At 40.6% G+C, this 18,308-nt stretch overlaps 1 protein-coding gene across 1 annotated transcript; it reads left to right on the top strand.

Moving 5' to 3' along the window:
- The first annotated feature begins 609 nt into the window (after positions 1 to 609).
- LOC119731669 (lactadherin-like) lies at positions 610 to 6,539 on the top strand. The gene is made up of 5 exons (XM_038204878.1): positions 610 to 655; positions 2,992 to 3,318; positions 4,523 to 4,658; positions 5,368 to 5,539; positions 6,362 to 6,539. The coding sequence occupies exons 1-5, from the start codon at positions 610 to 612 to the stop codon at positions 6,506 to 6,508; spliced, it is 828 nt and encodes a 275-aa protein (XP_038060806.1). The 3' UTR covers positions 6,509 to 6,539.
- The last annotated feature ends 11,769 nt before the right edge of the window (positions 6,540 to 18,308 follow it).

The raw sequence follows: 18,308 nt of genomic DNA, 5'->3' as shown, positions 1-18,308 counted from the left end.
CAATCGCCGCGCTCTCGCTTTATTTAATTTTCTAAATGTTCATTGTGAATGTGTTGCTATTTTTGGACCAGGCGTGTTGGAAACAGAGGGCTCTGCGTTTGTGACCGGAAGACATTTCGGTTCGTTGGTGATGCCAGGTCGCCTGATATCGATTTCAGGCTGTATACGATTGCAGTAGGCTTTATTGTTCAATGTCCATTAAAAAATATGTGTACAGCCACAACCTGAAACAACTGGACTGTTCCCATTGGCTGTCATGTTAAATTCTTCAAGTATTAGCTCCGCCCATAAGCTGTCATGTTCAAAGAATCAGACAATTGCGACCATCCCCCCATCAGGCTTGTTCCTGATTGGCTAGGTTCGCTATGACGTCAGCCTGTTGCGCGGTCTACAGCTGCGGAGCTGCTGAGGCACGCTGCTTGTTGGTTCGCGGTAAACGACCAGCCTTACAAATTCTCGATCATATTGCATTCGGGCACGATTCAAGCTGAGACACTTTCAAGATTGTTGTTCAGTAGTCTACGTGCGTAGCTGCCTGTTCATTTGCGCTGTCGTGTGAGTCGTTGATCCCAGCGGATTTGTGCTCAGATTTCACCTGCATCTTGTAGAATGTACGGAGCATCAGCTTTGGTTCTGATGGTGTCGGCAATGGCAGGTAAGAATTAATGTATATCACTTGTAGCACGCCCTGGAATTTTTGACTGGTTTGTGAGCAAAATCAGGCAAGCTACAGCAGGATTAATTACACAATGTGCCTGTCTCCCACTTACTTTTTAACGTAAAACCTCCGATAAAAAGAGTCGATTGCATGGTATTTATTTTGATTAACCTATCTGGAACGGTGAGTTGGTTTGTGGATGTTCATGCTGTCATGTGCATGCTTAAACAAAATTTATTTTCATGTGATAATCGACGTGGTGACCAGAAAGGTGCAGAAATATTGATATTGACCGCTATATATTGTACTGTATGATTAACTCTATCTACATCCTGGCCAAATCTCGCTGGGCCCCCAACCCCCCAGCCCCGCTCAATGATGTCTCTCATTGCGCGGTGTGTGCTCCATCCGCTGGAGAGAACAACATTGTCTCTCATTTCGTGGTGTGTGCTCCATCCGCTGGAGAGAACAACATTGTCTCTCATTGCGCGGTGTGTGCTCCATCCGCTGGAGAGAGCAACATTGACTGGGGGAGCGGGGGAGTTGGTGACCGTTGGAGGCTAGGGTTATTTCCAAGTGTCCCAACCATTTTGGCCGGGATTGTGTGAATGTACAATAGCCTTGATATTGGAGTTGTATATTGCGCGTAGTACTCGCTCAAATAATAATACACACACGCGCGCGCTGGTAACATGGTCAGTGCACACGATTCACCATGACGGTGCACCATGTCATTTTGGCCGATATTTTTACAAAATACGTGAAAGCCGTATTAGGATACACAAACAACGTGTCATCTTCTTCAATATGTTTTTAATCCCTCATTTGGACGAAACATCCATCCAAACCATAGTGTAACCACGGTTCACCACTGTAAATTATATAAGAAGCAGAGTCACTCAATTCCTTTATATTTTGGTTTGGATGGATCACCGATAGATTTTTCAGCACATTACCGGAATGAGTGAATACAAACAAATTGACAAGGATTGTATGTTGTTTGTGTATCATAATGAGCCTTTCAAGTTAAACACAAACTGTATTTTGTACTGTTGTTGGCCAAAATGGCATGATGAATCGTCATGGCGAACCGTCACGATACATGCAGCAATAAAGTTGTGATTTTAAAGAATTGGAACATTTGTATTTTTAATTTCCGTTTTGTATTACTATCAATCATTATTATCTGGCCTAAATATGTGTTCTTTCATTCAGCCTTCGGCCGCCATTTCATATTTTGGAAACATGTCATGCATATTTTGAAAAATGAAAAAAATCAGACAATCCTGGCCAAATCTCGCTGGGCCCCCAACGCCCCAGCCCCCGCTCAATGTTGTCTCTCATTGCGCTGTGTGTGCTCCATCCGCTGGAGAGAACAATGTCTCTCATTGCGCGGTGTGTGCTCCATCCGCTGGAGAGAACATTGTCTCTTATCGCGCGGTGTGTGCTCCATCCGCTGGAGAAAACAACATTGACCGGGGGAGCGGGAAGTTGGTGACCGTTGGAGACTAAGGTTATTTCCAAGTGTCCCAACCATTTTGGCCGGGATTGTCTGAATGTACAATAGCCTTGATATTGGATTTGGATATTGCGCGTAGAGGGGGGCGCTCAAATAATAATACACACACGCGCGCTGGTACCATGGTCAATGCACACGATTTACCATGACGGTGCACCATGTCATTTTGGTTGATAATTTTACAAAATACAGATTGTGTTCGACTTGAAAGCCGTACTAGGATACACAAATAACGTATCATCTTCTTCAATTTGTTTTTAAAAGCAAGCCTAAGAGATATGCATTGCGCACAAACTGTCCTCTATTGATCATTTCATTCTCATTTTTTATTACTATCAATCATTATGCGGTTGTTATGTCATGGATCGAAGTCGTTCGCCAATACTTTGAATTAGCGAGACTTAGAAAGGGGGTGGGCAGTTGTGAAATATTGCCCCCTTACGCCTCGGTTGGTAAGCCTCTGCTATCAAGACTTAAACAAAAATTAGAAGGAGCATTGGCAAATAGTCTGTATCATTTGGATGTGCTGCGGTGAACTTATGAAGACACGTTCCTATTAGTTTGGCTTTTGGGGGGGGGATGTAGGTCCAATGATGACATTTTGATTTAAATCCTTTCAATTCGGTACAATCATTCTTGCGGCATTTATCTATTTGTTTTTTTGGCAGTAAAAGTCACCATGCATGGGTTTTCTTTATTGTACAAAACAAACACCAAGTTTATTTATTCAGCCAATCTATTTCACAGAGCCATCTTGGCGTATTATATGCCTTCCGTGGTTTTGTTTTGAATTTATTTTGTATTGATTCCAAAGTGTTGTTGATTGATGTGGAGAGCCAGCAGAGGGTTTGTTACTCCGGTCCCCCACCTGAACCTGATCCTGATAATCCGGATGACTGGATGAAGCAAGTCATGCAAGAGATACGGGAAATTTGCCCTGGAAAGAGGGAACCTATCCCAGCTGGTCATACTACAGTGGGAAAGGAACCGACCCCAGCTGGCCATACTACCATGGGAAAGGAAACTACCACAGCTGGCCATACCATGGGAATGGAACCAACCCCATCTAGTCATGTTACGATGGGAAAGCAATCTACCCCAGCTGGTCATACTACGATGGGACAGGAATCTACCCCAGCTGGTAAGGAGAACCTACCCTAGCTAGTAAGGCTTAAGGTCAAAATACACCAGTTTCACCAATCATTCCTGAAAGAATAACAATAAGCCCCCACACGCTTCAGAGTGAAGCGGGCAACGATACAGACTGGCCACCAAAACCACTCGCGGTTGGGTGCCCTCAACGCTCATCGACTTCGCTCAACAATAGAGAGCTTAAAGGATTACGTTCTATTGCGGCTGCTGGGTGACTCATCACATGTACACCCAGTCCGCAAGCCACGGTCGGTCCGCCAGTGGCCCACCGGTGGCACCGCCGGTGGGCCGCCGGTACATGTAGAACCTGGGGTGTGAAAGGGGCATTAGTCTGTGGAGTTGATCGTCTTTTGTTGAATGGAGAGATTATCTCTGCATGCTGGATACGGCTGTACTATTAATATGTGCTCTTCATGGCTGGCCAATTGACACGACAATCCTGTCGGACAATGGCCTTTCATAATAAGCTCCAAGCCCCAGCATTCGAGCGGTCTGCTCTGAATCGAGGGAGAGGATCAAAGAACCTGCCGCACAGCCGCCTCCAATCGGGAAATGATTCCTTCCTTCCCTGCTGTCGGGAAACGCTTCCTATTGAAGCGGGCAGCGATAAGAAAAAGGGATTAAGTTCTATCGGGAATGATTGGTGAACCGTATGATTGTATTGTGAATGATTGTATTGTGACCTTAAGCCTAAGTCGTCACGTGATCTCCCATATCGTACGTACAAGTTAGGTCCGTTGATTTATTATAACACAAGGTTTTAGTGCAATGTGATTGAAGATTTTATTTTCACTAAATATTAAGGTTCGTTGAGGGCTGCAAAGGACGCTGGACGCCATATAACGAGAAAGATTGGATCTGCTTTACATTTTGTTTTAACGGATTTTTTTGCTTCCAAAATGTTAGCCACCTCTTCTTTATTCGAAGGATAATTTCAGGTGGTAAGAAGCAACTCCTTACAAGAATATTCTACCAAATGTATTATGTTTGCCAGTACTGGGAGGGGGTCTTTTTACATGTTTGCAATAGTTTACTTGCATTGGGGTTTTTTATAGTGAAACGTGCCGCCATGGAATTGTATTACATCCCAAAACAAAGCCCACGATTAAACTAATTAACCACATCAACCATATCAAAAATATTAGTTTCAATAGCATTTTCAATTCGTTTGTAAACTCGTATGTTACCAACAGATTGTTCAAGTCCACAACCCCTAGGCATGGAGGACGGGACAATCCAAGATGAACGTCTCACGGCGTCCAGCACTTTGAACTGTTGCCCTGCCAGTGATGCACGCTTAAATACTGATAATAAATGGATACCCTCGAGGTAGGTATCAAAGGGAAATTCCACTCCCATTTTGTTATGCACCCTCCATAAGTACAATACCAACATAAAAAAAAAGCTCCGTAATGGGATTAAATTCGACTGATTCACAATGCTGTGAGCCACCAAGATTTTGCCACAAAAAATATTTTTTTCCAGTAAAATGTGGCATATAGTCGACAATTTCACAGCCTATTTTTTTAGGACATTTGAAACTGTTATTTTCCGGCAAGTAGTTTCGTAAGCGTATGATTAGAGGATATGTTTGCCCTTTTCTTTTGTTTAAATCAATATTGGTTTTTTTTGTAAGGCGGCAGAACACTATGCCGCAATCTATGACAAATTAGCTCAAAATTAAGTTGTCGATTGACACCACTTTGTCGACCGTAAGCTTGAAATAAGGACTCTCCATTGCAAACTCTTTGTGGTGCCCTACATTGAGAATCACCCGAATTAATAAGCATCTAATTACACAGTTCAAAGTTTGAGTGTGGTTTTTTATTTTTGTAATGTTCTGTTTTACTTTTATTACTTGACACCTGTTTTATTTTGTATTTATCCCCTCTTTTTCAAATTGTAGCTTGATCCATCATCCCAAACCGAATGGGCAAATGAAACGCACACTCTAACGTGTTTCAAATCATATTACATAACCGGATATATGGGGTATTGCTACTTTTTGTTCCTTATCCTCTCTTCACTCTGTGTACAGAAAAGACGCCAACCCCTGGATCGAGATGGACCTTGTTGAGAGTACAGTGGTGTCGGGCGTTATCACACAAGGCTCCGGCGGCGCTTATTATGTTGCGCAGTACAAGGTGTCCTATCAGAAGCAGCCCTCATCTGACTATGAACACCTGACAGATGGAAACGACAACATGAAGGTAGTTTGAGACATTTTGACTTAAATCTCAACTGGTTCTTGAGTCTGTACAATGCTATGGATATACTAATGAAAGGGTGTAACGCCATGTTGCTCTATTGAAGATCCGCAAATTTTTGAAGCTGAAATAGAAATTTAAGGAGCACAGTTAAATATGGCATTTATGACATAAGGTCGAACTAAAAAAAATATATCTACGCACCGTGGTCATACAGTTAGGATTTCTAGTATTCATAATTTGTAAAACGTCTGTTTCGAGAAAAGACCCCGTCTGTTAAGATTTTCTGGTTTTGGGGTATCTCGGTTCAAGGCGTTATTTTAATTAACCCTAAAGGGGCCGGGTTATTTTGACCATCTCTCAGCCGGGGGGCGCCCCCCCCCCCCCTAAGATCTCGGCCATCGAGTGACGAAAAATTTTGAAACTCGGCACATGCATAGAGCAACTCTTCCTAAACATACCCAAGAAATTTCATGACTATAGGTCAAAGGGTTTTGGAATTATGGCTAACTAATTATTTATATGTACGAATGGCATTTCTGCTCTCTGTACACGACGTATATGCGAAAATTCAGCTTTCACGGCGCGTAGCGCCGGGAAAATTTTCGCTACGCGGCAACCCATGGTCCGATTTTTATGTTTTTGGTATCAAAAGATGCGCAAAGCTTGAGGCTAAAAAGTCATAACAGCTCGGGTCGCGAAAAAAATTTGTAGAGGCTATCACGGAAAATGTTGAGGGGGGCGGATTCCGCCCCCCCCCGGCCCCTTTAGGGTTAAATTGTTCTTGTTGCACTCGAGCGTTGATTGTACACGTTTTTGTTTCAGATATTCATCGGTAACACTGATGCCAGCACCCCGGTAACCAACCTGTTCGATGAGAGTGTGGTGGCGACGGTAGTGCGCATTGAGCCCACTGGATGGAATGGTGATGCTGCTTTGCGATTGGAGCTGCTTGGATGTCGCCTGGATTAATTCAGCTGAACCATTCAGGTGATTCTGTTCGACAGCGTTGACAAAATGTCATTCAATACAAAGGTAAACTATGACATAGGGATCAAGATTGAATGCCGTTTTTGGTATGAGGAATATTTTTCAAAAAGCAGAAAAAGGCTGAAGATTTCCAATAAGCACTACAGGCTTTTGCGAATATTTTTTGTATTTAACTAAACGGTATATGTTTGGAAAACGCATGGATTAATGTGTACGACATATACTTACATTAATCAACCTATTGGCTCGAAAAAATTATCTCACGAAATATGAAAGCGAAGTTGTGTTTAAAAAGTTGGCTCATTGTGTATTGTTTGTGTGGCGCCTTCTTTCTTTTCAAAAGTGCTTTTTCTCTAAATAGGAACTGCTGAGGTACTTTATCATCATCATCATCATCATCATCATCATCATCATCATCATCATTCTCTGTATCCATCATGGGGGACATTGAGCCGCCCAGACCAAGTGATAAGATGCAGACTGCCACAGCTGATGTGCACGTGTCTTGTGGTCAACTTCTAGCTGGCGCACCCAGACGTTGCGAGGTCAGCCCCTGGGTCTCTTCCAGGCACTGTCAGGCTGGAGTCCCCGTAGTGGGTCGACGCTCAGCTTAAGAGCAGCATGGGCGGGCGGTACTTTATAGTTAACAAATATATATTTACTATTAAACAGTTTGCTGTTCTCGTAAATCTTCAATTGATTGTTTCCATGTATTGTTTTAAAAAATATCAATATGAAACGTTAGCATGTTAAACAAAATTGATAACAATTATTATTATTATTATTATTTATTCGACCATCACAAAAACAAAACAAAACAAAATTGAGTAAAACGAGCATAAAACAACAAACAACAAGTACAGTAAGACGGTAGCGGGGACCTGGGACGAAAATCCGAATACATGACAAGACAAATGACAGTTATGTGGGTCAGGGACCGCAAAAGTAAAATGAACTACTATTACCCGCTAACTGAATTGTTTCAAAACATTTCGGAATTTTGATTATAATTAGTAACTCAACATTTGAGTAGGACGGTTCCTATTCCATGCGAATGTGATCCTGAAACGCAATTGGAGTCAGGAAATGTACTCAACTCTTGCGAATTCGCATCGAAAAAATCTTGACGCGAAGTGACGAATTCGCATTCGCGTTCGCTTTCGTGCCCAGTGTGTTAACCGGTGTAAAACGATTGTGAGCTTTTTAACTGTATAACGTAAATTTTATTCACTGTGATAATTTGCTGTAAATATAAGAAAATATAATTCACGATATCAAATACTAATTTAGGTGAATAGGTTGGTTTGAGATGTATAGTGTACTGTGGTTCCTGTAATTCCATATCTTATTGACGGTTTATTTAGAAAATAATTCAAAATATACAAATATATACATTTATGTTAGATAATGTTACAGTGATTGACGACTGTTTTAAACAATTTTATTTAGCGATGCTTAAATTGCGTAGGCTGAACAGCTTTATCAGAATTCCCTAATGACTAAATTTCCGGAGTCAACTAGATTGTTGGTCAGGGTTTCTATATGGAAAATGAGAAAGCAGGAATGTTTGACCAAAAAAAAAAAGAATATTTCCCAAATATTAGTAGTTCTGTGTGGCTTTCACTTCATGTCGATTTGCAAAAACGAGAAACTGAGGGACAGCCATCTTCATATCTTAAAATAATAACCTGACCAAAAAAAATTGTTCTAAATAAATTCAGATGCTGTTTTCTCTTTTAGAATATGCTTGTGCTTGTGAAATAAATATATATTCAGTTAAAACATACATTGGTTTAATAGTCGCAACTAACAATTTTTTAGTTTGTATTTCGTTCCATATGCTTAGCCAGTCTGAAATCAATAGAATTACACCTGGTAAGGTACAGTATTTGAGGCAACGATTGAAACCCAAATGTAAAACAAACAACAGTCGCCACATTTACAAATCATAAAACAGTTGAAAAGCAATAACCTACATGAGATTGGCACGTGAAACTTTTCGGATTAAGAGTTTATACAAATTCACCTCAAAATCACTCCTTTTGGCGACATACTTTAAACTAAAACTTCAACCAGCAGGGGCAGGTATAGAGACACAATGAAATCAGAATGTACAGAAACTACAAAGTCTGGTCTTCCCACGTAAAAAGGTTAGTTTTCAGGCACAGACCAATCCGTACGATAATCTTACTTTGGTGTGCAGAATTAAAAGGAGATTTCGCGCGTGCATCGCACTGACTGCAGGGATAACTTTGTAATATATTCATAAAGGAAGTTGTGCAAAGTTTCAATATATGGTGCCTCCTAAAAGGCGCACTAACATAAGTCGGCGGATGAATGGGGGCTTTGCAAACCCCTCCCCCCTCCAAGGCTTAGTTTGATTTCATCTGTATAGTTTTAGGAGCCACAGGGAAAAAAGAAGGGCCTCTCTGCCATATGTTATGGGTAAATTGCTTGTAATCTTTTGCTCGGCATATTCTATAAACACTGCGAACAACAGGGACAAAGTTTCTTTGTTACTATATCTGTGCTCTCGCTTCATTAAATTTGGTAAAGGTTCATTGTGAAAGCGTTGCTATATTTGGACCAGGCGTGTTGGATACAGAGGGCTCTGCGTTTGTGACCGGAAGACCTTTCGGTTCGTTGGTGACGCCAGGTCGATTGATATCGATTTCTGACCGCATGAAACTGGAGCAGGCTTTGTTGTTCAATTTCAATTTAAAAAAATCTTTAAAGCCAGAATCTGCAATAATTAACAAGACGGTTTCCATTGGCTGTCATGTTTAGTGCTTCCAGCTTTAGCTCCGCCCAAGTTTAAACTCAATTAAATCAGAAAGTGTCGATGCGACCGTCTCTGCCTTGGTAAGGCTAGTTCCTGATTGGATAGGCTTTCTTTACGTCAGCCTTTTCCGTGGTTTACGTGGTTTCCGTGGTGAGGTGGGCTGCATGTTGGTTTTGTGTACTCGGTGATATATTATACGATCACCTAGCAGATTCTCCATCATTGCGTCAAACACGGTTTGAGCTACAGTTTAAGTAAGCTACTTTATAATCATCGTTTAGAGCTCCTTATGCGTAGCTGTCGCTTAAGTCGCATTGGTGATGTGGTGTTTGCGTGGCTGAATAATACAAACAACAGTTAACAGATTGTCGATCCTTGCGATAAGCGGAGAAAATTTTAGGCAAGCTTTTAAGCTGAGGCTCTTTCGTGATTGTTGTTCAGTGGTCTGCGTGCGTAGTTGCCTTTTAATTTGTCTGGGCGTGTGAGTCCATCAAAAATACACCCAGCGGATTCGTGCTCAGATTTCACTGCATCTTGGAGAATGGACGGAGTAGCAGCTTTGGTGCTGATGCTGTCAGCAGTGGCAGGTAAGATTTTACAAATCCATAACCTCCTCGAATCTTGGAATGGTTGGTGAGCATCAGCAGACAAGCGCAGCCATCGGTGACACCATGTGTATCCCGCCCATTTATTTTCAAAACATAACCCGATTAAAACAGTTCATCGGTATTAAAGTTGGTGAGGTTTGACAGGAAATGACTTGTGGATGTTTATGCTCTTGTGTTTACTGATACAACAATTATTTTCATATGATAATAGACTTGGTAACAAAAAAGAGGTAAATAATATTGTGTGATTAACTATATCTAGGCGCGTGGAAAGATCATGTTTGAATTGAGGAAATGTAAAAAGTTAAAATCAAAGAGACATACGGTGTGCATAAATGTTCCTCAATTTATCATCTATTCTGAGTATAAAGGCGAAGAGGTCCTTGCAGTTGTTCTCGACGATCGAAGTCCTTAGCCAACACAACTGGCGTGTCATAGAAAGAACGCGGGGCAATTGTGAAATATTGGGAGGGTCTAATAACCCATTACAAATCTGTTGGTACGCCACTGCTACCAAGACCAGGGTATAGACAGGCATTATCATGTTGCGGCCATCTTGATTTTTTCCCCATTTAAATCAACGTAACCAAAGCGAGGCTGCAAGGAAAAAAATAGTCTCGTTCCTTTTTGAACAGAAAACCTTATCATTGAGTATAGGCTACTGTTATTAGAAAAAAAAAAGGAACATGACTGGAATGGTGGCAGAATGATAAAGGTCTATTTGAAGGATTTCTATATACTACCTGGATCTGTATAGCAATGCAATATATGTTTCATGAATAGTGCATTCATGAAATATATATTGTCTCCATAATTGGCAACAATATTGAATAGTGCAATATTCAAGGGTATGAATTCCCTTTAGTCTGGTTTTTCTTTACTTACTCCAAAGTGCTCTTGGTTGAGGTTGAGAGCGAGCAGAGGGTGTGTTACTTCGGTTCCCCACCGGAACCTGATCCTGATAATCCGGATGACTGGATGAAGCAAGTCATGCAAGAGATACGGAAGCGTTGCCCGGGAAGGAGGCAACCTACGTCAGCTGGTAAGTCGTCATATGATCTACCATACCCTAGGTACAACATAAGCATGTGGACTTGGGGGGTGTCAGTGTGTTCGGGTGTTGCGGTTGATCGCCTACGTAGCGGCTAATTACCGCAAACGGGGATACAAAATGAGCAAGTCGTCCGCGAAGCGGTCGACAGGCGGCGAAGCTTTTTCGAATAGCCGGAGATGCGAAGCCTCGTTTTTACGAAATATCAACGTTCATCGAGAGGTTGCCAGGAAGCTCGACGACAGCTAATGGGCAAGTTAAGATAAATCTGCTTGTCGAGCGCCTGGAGGGTTCCTTGTTTGTGTAAAAGATCACACTTTCTTGCAACGATATGGTCACAATGCTTGAATCAGCCTGTTTAGGTTTTATGTTCATTCTTTTTAATGGGTTGCTTTTTTCAGTTTCTAACAATATTACCCAACTCCTCTTAATTCAAAACCATAGAAAAATACCATGAATAAAATTTTCAGGTGGTTATGAGCAACTCCTTAAATGAAATGAAATAGGATTAGCCTTCCCAGAGAAGTACGTTGGTGCATGGTCATATTCCGGCTAATTGTTCTCCCAGATTCAAAATGTATCGGGCGTCTTTTTTTCATATTTGCAACAACTTAATATGATTGAGGTTGATAGTGTGGAATGTGCCGTCATGATTCTGCATTCTGACCTAAAACAACTCCAGGAGAAAAGTAGCTTTTGAAAAATATAATATCTCTAAGAAACTTTTTCGTTTGTTTACTCGGCTGTTTCCAACAGAGTGTTCAAGTCCGCAACCCCTTGGTATGGAGGACGGGACAATCCAAGATGATCACATCACGGCGTCTAGTAGTTACGACTGTTGCCCTGCCAGTGCTGCACGCCTCAACAATATTTGCAGATGGGCACCTGATAGGTGGGTATCAAAGAGAAATACCACACCTGACACTTCACTCTCATATCTTTATTAACTCAACTCAAAACCAATTTTATTTGTTTTGCATCGATTTTCATTTTTTATGTCGGTTTTCCAGACCCATTTCTGATTTTTTTTTCTCTAATCATTGCCTTTATCAGCCATTCCAATGCGCGTTCTTTTGTTTTCACATGTGATCAAATTGGGGTTACTTTTCATTCTGGGGGCATTACATTGTAGGCTCCCAATATTGTCATATTCATTTTCGTTTTGGGGTATTCCAGAGTTATCCTGAATCCTCTTGAAATCTTAGAACTTCTCGAGTCTGGCTGATTAAACATGCAATCTTCCAATATGCATCATCTTGCAATCTTGAAATCTTGTCAATGTTTTCCTGGGTAGGACCTTCTCTGTAAATATTGAAATGTCCTGAGTTTTCCTGAATCCTCTTGTAATCTTGGAGCTTCTCAAGTCTTGCTGTAATTAAATCTTGCAATCTTTCACTCTGCATCATCTTGAAATATTGAAATGTTGTAAATGTTTTCCTGGGTATACCCAACCGGATTTGCGAAGAATTGATATTTCATTGCTCCTTATCCTCATCCTCTCATCGTTCTGCGTACAGAACCGGTGACGAGCCCTGGATTGAGGTGAACCTTGTTGTGAGTACAGTGGTGACCGGCGTCATCACACAAGGCTGGCAGAAACCAGCGGACTCTCGGTACGTGAAGCGGTACATGGTGGCTTATCAGAAGCATCCCCCATCTCACTATGAACACGTGACAGATGGAAACGGAAACATCAAGGTGATTATCAATGTTACCTTTTCACAGGTTGTTTCTTATCTTCAACATTCCAGATAGTAATTGTGAATTGTCTGTGTGTTTGTTGATCCTTGAAAAACTGTAGTCTTAAACTTCGACTTTTTCGGTTCTCCATGATAATGCAAGGTACGTTATGGAACCTTTCGGAAGTTGCTCCTTATTATAAACAATCAGCCGAAGCATAATAATATGTCATGATACATTCTCTGCTGAGAAGGGTAAACTTGAAATTTGCTTTTGTTGAAATACAACGAGCTTTTATCAACAAGAAAACGTATTTCTAGTTAAAAGTGAAACCCAAGGAGCCCAATATAATTCATGGTATGAATTTAATTGAGTCCCTATCTCTGAACTCAGGCTAGATGTATGTGCGGTTAGTTCAAGTTCAATAGTTAATGATAACATTCTGTAACTGTTAACAATTCCCCTCTTCGACGAATTATATTGATCCCGCGCAATGTATCCGTTTTCATTTCAGGTTTTCATGGGCAACACTGATAGCGACACCCCGGTCACTAACATGTTTGATGAGAGTGTGGTTGCCACGGTAGTTCGCATTGAGCCTACTCAGTATCAGAATTGGTATAATCTGCGATTGGAGCTGCTTGGATGTCGCCGTGATTAATTCAATAAGTGTTCAAGTGATTCTACAGGACAGCGTTGACAAACTTTAATTCAATCTAAAAATAATTGCAAACTGCATATATATATATTAAGATGGATTGTAAATACCATATTTGGTAGGAGGAATGAAGCAGATATCCAGAACAAACTGAAGATTTGAAATGTTCACTGCAGGCTCGTGGGTGAATATGTGTCTTTAACTAAACGGTTTGTCGCTGGAAACACATTTAGGTAATGTTTGGAATGTTATCAACCTATTATTGTCTCTTCAACATTACTTCATGGAAAACAATTTCCAAAAAAATCTAAAATTTCAAAAGGTCTTCATAAACGCCTATCGGACAGAAACATTTTGTTGTTGGCCTTTTTCTCAAACTTAGGCCCATTTTTGTTCTAAATAGAACAACACTGTTTGATCAGCTTCTCAGTTTGCTGTCATCGTAAATCGTCGATATATCGTTTCCATTCAGTGTTTGAAAATTATAACTCTATTTCATGTTTAAACGTGATCATAATAATGACGAAACAATAATAACTCAACAATTCGAAATAAGCTGTGCTTGAACATAGTGGCAATTCAATATTTGGTAGTGAAACAACGTTTTGAGTAAAGGCCAGTTAATACTTCAATTGTGAAGCGCACGTGACCTCGGGAAACATGTGCTGCTGAATGGTCGAAGTTAAAATGTGTTGCAAATTCGCAGCGCAAAAACTGTACGTGACTTCACAAATTGCTTTCGCGTTCGCTATCGTGCAAAGTATGAACCGGCGTTAAATGTGGCCTTAGCTTGAACTGTATAGGCATGTTAATCACTGTCGTATTTTGCTGTAAAATTTAATTCACGATATCAAATAATCATATAATAATTGGGTGTACAGTTTGGTGTTACGTGCATAGTACATTGTTTGAGTAATGTAACATTTTATTGACATGTTATTTACTGTGTTCGATAAAGAAAATAATAAATGTACATATTTATGTGTTGGACTATTAGTATAAACAATTTTATCATTGCAGTCAAGTATAGTTAATTACCATAATGCGCATGTTGGAACAAATTATGTAAATCAACTCAATTCAATTCAATTCAATTCAATTTATTTATTCGTCATGTGAGACACATGAAATGAATAATATGGCACATGATTTGACATAACATTATAATATAGTTTACATTCATTGATCACCTTATAAAGGAGATCATTGGTTATATTTCACGACGGATAGCATGGCTTCATTGTGGCGTGCTAAGCTAAACAGGTGGGCGGAATGCCCTAGGTTTGCATTCTCATTTTCCCCCAAAAGTAAATTATTATTATTTAAAGGCCAAAAATAAAAATAAGTCGGTCTCTGGTCAGCGCGCGCGTCGATTTTAATCATGCGCGTCAATCTTTTTTTTCCCCAAAATGTTCCGCAGTAGCTCCAACAGCGTCCTCTATTGCCGCACCTCCTCAATTTTTTTTTTTACCAAAGAGCACCAAGGAATGGGAAATTGCACCAAAGCAAATGATCGGGAGCACCAAGGCAAATTATGGAGGACACCAATGTACATGAGGACACCAAATAGAAAAATAGTACCCCACCTTGTCTGTACAATCCAAGCTTGAAGAAAAAAAAAAAGCCGCGTCCCCACGTCAATTCCGGAACTTTTGTCTGATAAGAGACCGAATATTTTTTTTGTTGGCCTTATCATTATTATTTATTTGACCAGGACAAATCTTACAAACAAAAATGAAAAAACAAACACATTGACATAAAGGAAAACAAAACAAAAAACGAACAAAGAAGTAAACAAACAAACAAGCGAACAAATAAATAAGTAAATAAGTGGACAATTATATCTTTCCTCGATTGTGTTTAATCAAGTCCTACTGATGATAAAATACATTTTCACTTTTGTTCCTCATTCATGGCTCTTGAGGGATTTTTTTAAAGACAGGTTAAATCCGAGATCCATTCTTTGACCGCTTTTTCTTACCGACAGAGGGCGCCATGCAACGACAAGACATGAGCACAGTTGCAAACACCGGCGATAGTACTTTTAAAAGAGGAACAAGCGTTTCAGTGAAATGTGTCATCTTTTTTGGGCACGCTTACACATTTGAGGGATTTTCCCATCTGCAAAAATACAACATTTCTATTTTTTTATGGTAAACGACTTTATACACTGCTTAGTCTAGGGCAGTGTTGTAGTCGAGTACTTTTTTCCGAGTACATTGTACCTAGATTGCCGAGTACGAGTACTTGTACGGGTACGTGTACCTCCGAGTACAGTTACATGTCTCCGATTACGAGTACTTGTACTTCCGAGTACGAGTACAAGTACGAGTACTTCCGAGAAGTACGAGTACTTGTATTTCCAATTACAGCCATACGGCAAATGGTTCATTGTGCGTAATTGATCCAGGCCCAGTCAGACCGATATTCAGACCCACTCAAAACTAGCTATTAAATGTGCTTATCCGGACGTGCACAGAGAAAACTCAGAAAACTTTGATTTGTACACACGCCAATCAACCATTTCAAACTGAAAGTATCGATAAAATACGGCTTTTGTAAGTCAAGCTATATCGTTTTCCCCAGAGTAATGCTGTTCGAATACTTTGATGATCTGGTACTATTTCGACATGTTAAGTACGAGTTCTTTGCTGCCCGAGTACGAGTACCGGTTCGAGTACAGGTACTTTGACATTCGATTACGAGTACGGGTACGAGTACACAAAAGAAGACTCGAGTAGTACTCGAGTACGAGTACCGAGTACGGGTACTACAACACGTCTATCTAGGGGCTAGACGTTGTTACGGTTTGTACGGGATAACCTGCCGCAGCGATAACCCGCCGCAGCGAGAGGGCGCTAACACGACCAGCCCATGTCATCTACGAACCCGTCCGAACAACGTCTAGACCAATCGTGCTGGTTGTATAATGCGCGCACACCTGTTTGGCCTAATACATGTAGCGCGCATTCACACACATTCATAGTAGTTCCGAAGCAAACTCTCAAATGTCTTCCAGTAACGATGCAGCAAGACGTTTGTGCAACTTTACTGTCAGCGCGTGTGGAATGTGTAGGACTGACAATGAACAGTAATTGCCTGCTGAAGTCGCGCATGCGCACTAGTTTACCATTTTTTTTTGGAAGGGGAGGAGTTTCCCTTTACGTTGCTTCTGACAAGTTTATGGGAGATTGGTTCGCTCGTACCCCCCGCCCTGCAAACAAGACGCTGGGATACGCTGATGAGCCTCACAGAATCTTGTGAAGGACGTGACCTATGGCCTATGTATAAAGTATCTGGCTGCAGCTGTTCAAGACCGCAGTTAGACAATGTGCGCAAATTCTATCCGAAAACTTCCCAAAGAAATGTACATGTTCCATACCGGATGTGATTTCTGTGATTGCAGACCAAGTGGACACAATTTTGAGCGTTGCATGATGCAATCCGACCGTCCGTGATTCGAAACGGAGCCTGAGCAAGTGAGGGGTATTGTAAATCTACAACACAAATAAGTTTTACAGAATTTCCTACATTATTACGCTTTTCAACGAAAAAAAAAATCTCTAAACTGGAATAAAAGAGTAATTAATTAGTCTTAACGGCCGTTTCAAACCTTGCAGAGTCACAACCATGATGACGCGCGGGTCACAGGTCACGCAAAATCCAATCAATCAGAGCGTGAAAGAGTATCCAAGCGTCCTGTTTGCAGGGCGGGTTACGAGCGAAGGCGATTGGTTGATCGTGACAGCGCCCTCTCACCGCGGCGGTTTATCGCTGCGGCGGATTTTCGCGCTTTAAACCATAACAACGTCTAGCCCCTAAAGACTCTTCACTGCAGCGCTAAGGCCACATCAGTAAACAAGAAGTTACTAAATTGTACCACTGACATTAGCGTGAGTCTTGCTGAATTTACTGTCTACAGTTTCTGTGAAACGAGCAAAGGTCCCTTAGCATAATTTTGGTGCTAAGCAGTGCTATAAAATGTGGAATGGTCCTTTTTATAGGTGCAATCATATTTTGCTCAGAGTAGAATTATTTGCTTAGCAGGTCCATATAACTGGACCGTGGATCCTAAAATTCTTTGTCAGAAATTCAATCCACAATCTACAGGACTACAAGACAGATGCATACACTAGATTAATTTTTAACATGCAGGTAATATTTACAGCGTGCATGCTGTGAAATTGTAATCGGGCCCTTTACTGCTTTTTTTTTTAAAGAAGTCCAGCTAAAGAGAGACGATTGATTAAATAATCAGATGAAACACACATGTTACATGAAACACACATACAATTGTTTGTATTTGGGCAACAGTAAGATCAAGATAAAGAGCTATACAAGTTCGGGTATCGACATGTACATATATACTGAAAAGGTCGATTTTTTTTAAAATAAAGATGATTTTTTTTTCAGCTCAATAATCAAAATGTCTGTTTGATAAAATAATTTGACCACATCAATGCCTTAAACCCGTCAAAACATAAGTATGAGGAAACCTGTCAAGTATGAGGAAATCCCCTGCCTAACACAAGAAATCCATGGAAATAATTTAAAGCAAACACATTAGTTCAATTCATCTCATAAACTGATTTATTTCTCAAAGAAACAAGTTAATTCCATCATTCTATTTAAATAAATCATTATTGTCAGGATTTCAGGTTTAAAATTTGTAAAAGGTTCAGCTAGCCCTTAAATTACAATACAACCATCAATTGTAACAATATTAATTTTATCCAACGTATGAGAATGATAAATTAATACAAGCACATGTATAAGCACATTTCAAATGTTCACAAAACTCAAGTGGCATCACAGTGGAGTACACCCAACTATGGGTATGTTTCTCGTTGCTAACTTAGCAAGTTCTTCTTCAGAGGCTAAAACAGAAATGACAGAGGTACATACATTAACATGGGGGTGCACACAAACATGCAGGGCTGAAAGAAGAAACACAAAAGGAGGATTAGGTGGGAAAGGTGTGGAAAGATGCAGGGGAGGGTGGA

This window comes from Patiria miniata, unplaced genomic scaffold, assembly GCF_015706575.1.
Source record: "Patiria miniata isolate m_02_andy unplaced genomic scaffold, ASM1570657v1 HiC_scaffold_1, whole genome shotgun sequence".
Classification (NCBI taxonomy): domain Eukaryota; kingdom Metazoa; phylum Echinodermata; class Asteroidea; order Valvatida; family Asterinidae; genus Patiria; species Patiria miniata.
This window is presented reverse-complemented; position numbering and strand designations above follow the sequence as displayed.